General features: G+C 38.7%; 1 protein-coding gene across 4 annotated transcripts in view; it reads left to right on the plus strand.

The window, feature by feature from the left end:
• b4galnt3b (beta-1,4-N-acetyl-galactosaminyl transferase 3b) overlaps nt 1-7,500 on the plus strand; it is a 32,326-nt gene that overhangs the window by 10,457 nt on the left and 14,369 nt on the right. For all 4 annotated transcript variants that reach the window (XR_012983703.1, XR_012983702.1, XR_012983704.1 and 1 more), the window contains exons 2-4: nt 305-351; nt 554-631; nt 6,528-6,623. Coding sequence is in view for 1 of the 4 variants with exons in the window: in XM_076270901.1 (XP_076127016.1) it covers nt 305-351; nt 554-631; nt 6,528-6,623 (221 nt within the window). In the remaining 3 variants the exon portion in view is untranslated. The remainder of the gene's footprint in view (nt 1-304; nt 352-553; nt 632-6,527; nt 6,624-7,500) is intronic.

Below are 7,500 nucleotides of genomic sequence, written 5' to 3' on the forward strand. Positions count from 1 at the left end.
CACACAGACATTTACACACACACACGCACACTCTCTCTCTCTCTCTCTCTCTCTCTCTCTCTCTCTCTCTCTCTCTCTCACACACACACAAATGCACACAGAGAGTGTGAGTGTGTGTACATGTGTGTTTGAGAGTGTGTAACGATCTGTCAGTTCAACAGTTCAAGGATTAAAGGCAAACTGTCCTTGCATTGAGTCTTGTAATTTAATGAGTACATTCTAGATTAACTTGTCACTAAGATTGTTTTTTAGATAAACTTGCCACTAACATATATCTGTGTGTGTGTGTGTGTTTGTTTTCTAGAAACCAGTGGCTACATTGACACACTTGGGATAAGAGCAAGAAGGGAGGTGAGACACACTATTACATATGAGGGGATATTATTCAGAATTAGCTTGCATATAATACTTACACACACACACACACACACACCCTTTCATATTCAGCAGGTGTGTTTATGTGTTTGCCATCAGCCACACACACACACACACACACACACACACACACACAGCCTGTCATATTCAGCATGTGTGCTTATGTGTTTCTCTTCAGCCTCTAAGAGTGTGGCATGTGGATGCAGAGTCAGACGAATCCTGGAAAACACACACTTCTCCAACCTGGAGTTCAGAGGTACACACACACTTTTGCGCATGTATTTTTTAGATTTCCAGTGTATTGCCCAATATCAAGGTTTGCAATCCATGCAGGATCAAAACAGACGTGACATTTTGTAAGAAAAACAAAAACAAAGGCAAAACCAGTTCAAATATGTTTATTCTAAATGCACAATGAAAAAAAATATTTTATTATGCGTTATTTCTGTCCATTCCAGTGGATCTGAATGAGAGAAATCACCTTGTGCTAAAAGAATTGACAAGACATAAATTAAATTATTTTTCATGAATGGTTTACACAATGATTATAATGGTAATGAATATATTGGTGCTTTAAAAGACAATGAATATCTTATATTACTGTGATTTAACCAAACAAATAAGAATATCTATAGTCTCCTGACTAACACACACACACACACACACACACACACACACACACACACACACACACACACACACATATACATATATATATATATATATATATATGTATATGTACAGACTGATTTTACTTTAGATTCCTCATTACAAGTCAAGTTTTAAATCAAATTTTCTGAGTTTTTCAACAGCAGTCAGCAGTCTATTCTAGAACAGAGTTCTAAAAACGGTACTGAAAACATCCTAAAATGTTTAGGGGTAACAAATGTTTTGGCCTTGCTGGCCTTCGTCAGTGTGGTCATAAGGTCATAATGTAAAAATCTCCTCATTATGACCGTCGCTACCGTAGCTATTTCGTTTGGTCCCAGGGGCCTCATGTCTGGAGTACACTCTGATTGGCTGGTCTAAGATGGTGTAAGTAGGGGCTGATCAGGGCTGTGGTTGCATCCACTCCTCCTCTAGAAAACAGTGCATTTTCTGTGCTTTACTTGTAGGCCAGACTATGTCAGGAATCTATCAGTGCATGAGAGCATGTTCTTAATCATACCATAATCACCTTCTCAATTTCACTGATGTAAATGTAAAGGTGGAGACTCAGGCATAGACCTCTGAAGTTTGCCTACAGATATCAGAGATCTCCTTATATGGGCCAAGATGGCAGCTTTGGGTCTTTTTTTGTAAGTGAACTTCAGAGGCATATTGTGAGGTCTAAGTCATTATTCCACAGAGATTATTCACACACACACACACACACACTAGTGTTAATTTCGTCAGACGAGACGAGAGGAAATATGTTCGTCAACGACCTTTTTTTTCATGACTAAGACGAGACGATGACGAGACGGCAGTAATGTCCTGAAACACTGACTAAGACTATCTTAAGATGCATTATTGTTGACGAAAAAAGACGAGACTAAAATGTTTTGCATGAAATAAAAACTAAGATAAAATCTCCCTTCATGTTCGTCTACAAAATGAGAAGACAGAATATCTAGCTGTTATGTTTTCAAAATATTCCGAATGAGTTCATACGCAACAGCTTTCCTGTAGACTAGTCTACGTGCTGCTGCTGCAACCCTGTGGCTGCAACACGAAACTACATGGAACAAGAACACTGGAGATTTCTGCCAGAGTTAGCAAGCTAACTACCTAAGCTTTATGCCACAATGCTACATACCCAGAAGTTGAAGCTTCTCTCATACAAATTAACATCCCCCAGAATGTCCATACGAAAAAGTTCAGCATGTAATGTCAACTATTCATCTAGTTAGACTGATGATGCAAAGTTTGCTAGCAAGTAAGCTAATATGGAAAGTTCGCTAGCAAGTTAGCTATATGGCTAAGATGGAGAGTCTGTTTGGGGAATGTGTTGTGTTTGGGCGCATATCGCCATCTAGCGAGGCGGAGTAAACATTTAATAGTTTGGCCTACGACAGTGTTCCTCAAACTTTTTCAGTTTCAGGACCACTTAACTAACCCTAGCTAAAAAAAAAAAAAAGATTAGACCTACTTCAACAGTAGCCTATAATTAGTCTACACAATAGGCCTACTCACTGAACCAACTTGCTTATTGTCTTTGCACTTTGCTTATTGTGTCAGAGGATTCATACTGTATGATTTAAACTGGCATATCTTACATAGACAGTGTTGCAGAACTGTTTGGATTTACATACAAGTTATATTGCAAACAACTCATCTATATTATATTTTACCACGTCTGCTCGCGGACCACTTGGGATAGCTTGCAGACCACCAGTGATCCCCGGACCACACTTTGAGAAACACTGGTCTACGAATATGACAGTGGTCCAGTCAAATCTTTTACTGTCTATGGTCAAATCCCAGCCGAGCTATAACTGTAGCTCGACTTACCTGTGCATGTAAACATACTGACTGACAAAAAATCAGAATGAGTAATTATAACAGACGAGTAGCTCTGTGGACACACAATATTGTTGGAAAATTGAGATGTGTGAAACACTAGGCTATTTGACTCAAATGGTAATCAGAAATAATTTGTTATAAAAAAAGACTAAAATGTGTTGACTAAAACTGACTAAGACTAAGATACCTTTAGTTTTCTTTTGACTAAAACTAGACTAAAATGACGAGACTTTTAGTCGACTAAAACTTGACTAACAAAAATGATATTTGAATGACTAAATATGACAAAGACTAAAAAGGACATTTCGTCACAAGACTAAGACTAAGACTAAATTAAAAATAGGTGACACAATTAACACTAACACACACACACACACACACACACACACACACACACACACACACACACACACACACCCATATATGAACAAGCACACACACTCTTAGATGCATGCATACACACTTTCACTCACAGACTGAGAGAATTGGCCTTGTATTAGTACGTACTGCATGGGTGTGTGTATGTGTGTTTATAAGGTCTCTGCACAGCTGTCATGTTAAAATTAGAGGGAGTGTGTTCTTGGTTCCTGGTGTCAGTGTCGGTGTGCGCAATTTTAACCCGTCCTGTGGAAACATGAGCTCCTCTCTCATCGCTGCTCAGGATGTACGTTTACTACACTTGGTAGCACAGGAGTATGATTCATTCATGCATTCATTCATTCATTTATTCATTCATTCATTCATTCATTGTGTAGTTCACTCATTCAGTCATTCATTCATTCATTGTGTAGTTCACTCATTCAGTCATTCATTCATTCATTGTGTAGTTCACTCATTCAGTCATTCATTCATGCATTGTGTAGTTCACTCATTCAGTCATTCATTCAGTACTTCATTCCTTCATTCAGTTATTCATTAGTCTGTTCATTCATTCATTCATTCATCTATTCATCCAGTCCATTCATTAATGTATTCATTCTTTAGTTAGATCCACATTTGCCCCTGCATTTTACAGTTTTTGCACATTGCTTGAACACTATAGACACATGCTTAGACCAAAGTAACAAAACTTGAAGCTTTTGTTACTATACCTTAAATACAGTGTAACCATACCGCAGCTTTGCACTTTAGTTGCAATTCTGCAACATACTTGCACCTTTCTGCAACACACTTGCTCCTGCACACTACACACTATTTCATACATAAGACACTTCGTTCATAAATGAAATCTCATGGGTACCATTGGGACAACACATCTATTCAAAATACAAAACACATTGGGTGATTGAAAACACTTATCTGAAAATACTTACAAAACTGAACACCAATCAGCCAGCCACAAATAGGCCTCAGTTGAGCCATTTTCAGAACTAGGGTTAGAAGCTAATTACTGTGACGTTCTTCTTAAAGTGACAGGCACTCAATTACACCTACACACCACCACTGTAATAACATTGAAGACAACTGTAATAGTTTAAAAAATCAATATGAAGTATTCAAATTACTTAATATGTTTAGCTATTAGTACTTATGCAGATCATACAGTACTATACATTATTAACAAAATATATAAAGTTTATGAATTCCAAAATATGAAATAGAAACATATGACAAGCCATCATTTTCCATGTGTGTGTGGAGGGTCGAGCAGAGACTAGGATCGCCACTGATGTGAATGATCACAGTATTCAATATTACTGATGTCGTCAAGGTGGTAGAGGCCCCAAATCAAATCAATACTGTCATTCCTGGTCCATGCTCTGACAACATGCTCTGACACGGAATGTATATGGAGAGCGATAAAAAGGGGACCTTGAAATTGTGACGTTAACCCTTAAAGGAGTACAGTCACACCGGTGTGACGGGAATGTTGGGAAATGAACGTTCTAAAGAATATCTGTGTTCATTGAATTCAACATAGAATTTTAGAACCTTTAATTGTTGCGGAACTTAGAATGTTCAAAAACCTTTTGTGCTAGTGCACCTAAATAAAAAAGTTACCAATAGCAACCAGTGCAAAAGGTTAGCCTGAAGCCCTGGTTTATTTCCCAGTGTTGTGTCTTGTGTGCTTGTTTGTAAAGTTTTGACACAATGAGCCGAGTTTTGCAAAAAGTGTTCAAGCAATGGGCAGAAAACTGTAATGACAAATGCTATTTGAAGATCTTGCACGCACGTGACCACACACACATACACACACACACACACACAGACTCACACTTTGTTTTTGATTAGAGAGGCAGTACTTTTGCATCCTCAGAAGGGGCTTAAAACTATCATTACTTGAGCTGTTTATTCTCAGTAGTTGTCCTTAACGGTTCTCTAATTTGAGTAATCACTCACGTGTAAGTGGGGCTGGGTCAGGGCTTTTTAGGGATACACACCACACCCAACAGCCAGGAGTCAAGAGCAAGCACAAATAAAAAAGGAACCAACACAAACTGTTGTCCCTATCTGGACAGAGAGATGTGTTAAAAACGATGCAAGTTCTGTTGCTTTCAACACATTCGTTAAGAGTGTGCACACACACACACACACACACACACACACACACACACACACACACACACACACAGTGTTCCTAAGATTCAAATAGCACTCAGGTGGTCTTGAGAATCTGTGCTGGACGGAGCGTTTGTACTCTGGAAGAGTGTGTGTTATCACGAGGGTGTGTGTTGGACAGTGTGTGTGAGTGTGTTATCTCATGTAGGTGACACTTGGTAAACCAGTGTGGGAAAGCTTATACTCTCAGCGAAGACTAGGACATTTCCAAAGCTAGGACAAACAAAACTGGTTAGGCTTAGAAGTTTTCAGCTCGCAGTGCGTACAGAGGGGCGGGCCATTCCCATGGGGGCACAATGCCACCTATGTTGTCAATTAGCCCAATCCTCCAAGGGAGTTGTTATCTGTGAGGTGTGGTCTCTGTTCTCCTGAGTGGGAGTGGGAACCCTCCTGGAGCAATTTGAGGGCTTTTATGCTCAACGTTGAAGATGTTAAAAACTGTCCATTCTCTGCCTTCATTTTGTCAGTGGTCATGTTTTGCATGTTCAACTTCAAGCTTTTGGATACGCATGAAACGGATCAACGTATGAAAGGGACATATCCATTTTCATATGAAAAGCATAAAGCAGGCTTTCCTGGACTGTGTGTGTGTGTGTGTGTGTGTGTGTGTGGTGTCCTGTGTCCTAGTTCCTACGAGCCATCGGAGATGAGGTGTGCTGCCCAAATTCAGGTGTTATTTTTCAGGCCGGCCGCACATGTTGTTCCCACACAAGGCCAGCGATGAGCCAACACTTTCGACAGCCCCAGATATCCCACTGTCCCCACTGAGGAAACACTAGATAACTCATACCACAGGGGAGAGGAGGACTCAACCAACAGTGCCCCACATTCACTTCTGCTGGCTCAGTTTACTTCTGTATGGATGGCTGTTTAGGCAGTAAAGACTAATACTTTTTTTTTTTTGACAGATACAATGTACATAGACAAACTGAAAACAGCTATCTGATGCTGGTATCATAGTGTTTATAGCTAATGCTAATTTACAATTGACTTGAATGGGTTATTGGTCACTGTTATAACAGTAACATACCATGGCTTTGAGTGTCTGTCAGAATGACGTGATTTTTGCCTGATATTGTGATCTACAGTATCAGGGCCAGGCCAACCTGCACATCTTTGAAGACTGGTGTGGAAGCTCAGTCCAGCATCTCAGAAAAAACCTCCATTACCCACTCTATCCTCATGTAAGTACCCCCCCCCCCCTTTTTCTACACACACACACACACACACACACACACACACACACACACGCACGCACACACACACATAAGTACATGCATCTTTTTATAGTTATTTTTCGACTTATTGAAAGACTTTTTGAGACCCAGTTATGTTGTATAAGGACACTCCAAGTGTATTAAGTATATCTACTTTAACTAAGAGTAAGTGAATCAGGTAAGTGTATTACCAAATGTATTAAGTATATCTACTCTAACTAAGAGAGTGTATTACCAAAAAATATATCTACTCTAACTTAGAGAGTGTATTACCAAAAAGTATATCTACTCTAACTAAGAGTGTATTAAGTACATCTACTCTAACTAAGAGTGTATTAAGTACATCTACTCTAACTAAGAGTGTATTATCTACTCTAACTAAGAGTGTATTAAGTACATCTACTCTAACTAAGAGTGTATTAAGTACATCTACTCTAACTAAGAGTGTATTAAGTTCAAACTAAGAGTGTATTAAGTACATCTACTCTAACTAAGAGTGTATTAAGTACATCTACTCTAACTAAGAGTGTATTAAGTACATCTACTCTAACTAAGAGTGTATGAAGTACATCTACTCTAACTAAGAGTGTATTAAGTTCTAACTAAGAGTGTATTAAGTACATCTACTCTAACTAAGAGTGTATTAAGTTCAAACTAAGAGTGTATTAAGTACATCTACTCTAACTAAGAGTGTATTAAGTACATCTACTCTAACTAAGAGTGTATTAAGTACATCTACTCTAACTAAGAGTGTATGAAGTACATCTACTCTAACTAAGAGTGTATTAAGTTCTAACTAAGAGTGTATTAAGTACATCTACTCTAACTAAGAGTGTATTAAGTT

The sequence above is a fragment of the Alosa pseudoharengus genome, unplaced genomic scaffold, assembly GCF_046254945.1.
Source record: "Alosa pseudoharengus isolate Yale_2024_CS ecotype anadromous, Long Island Sound unplaced genomic scaffold, YU_APseudo_1.1 YU_APseudo_1.1_scf_10, whole genome shotgun sequence".
In the NCBI taxonomy this organism is placed as follows: Eukaryota; Metazoa; Chordata; class Actinopteri; order Clupeiformes; family Clupeidae; genus Alosa; species Alosa pseudoharengus.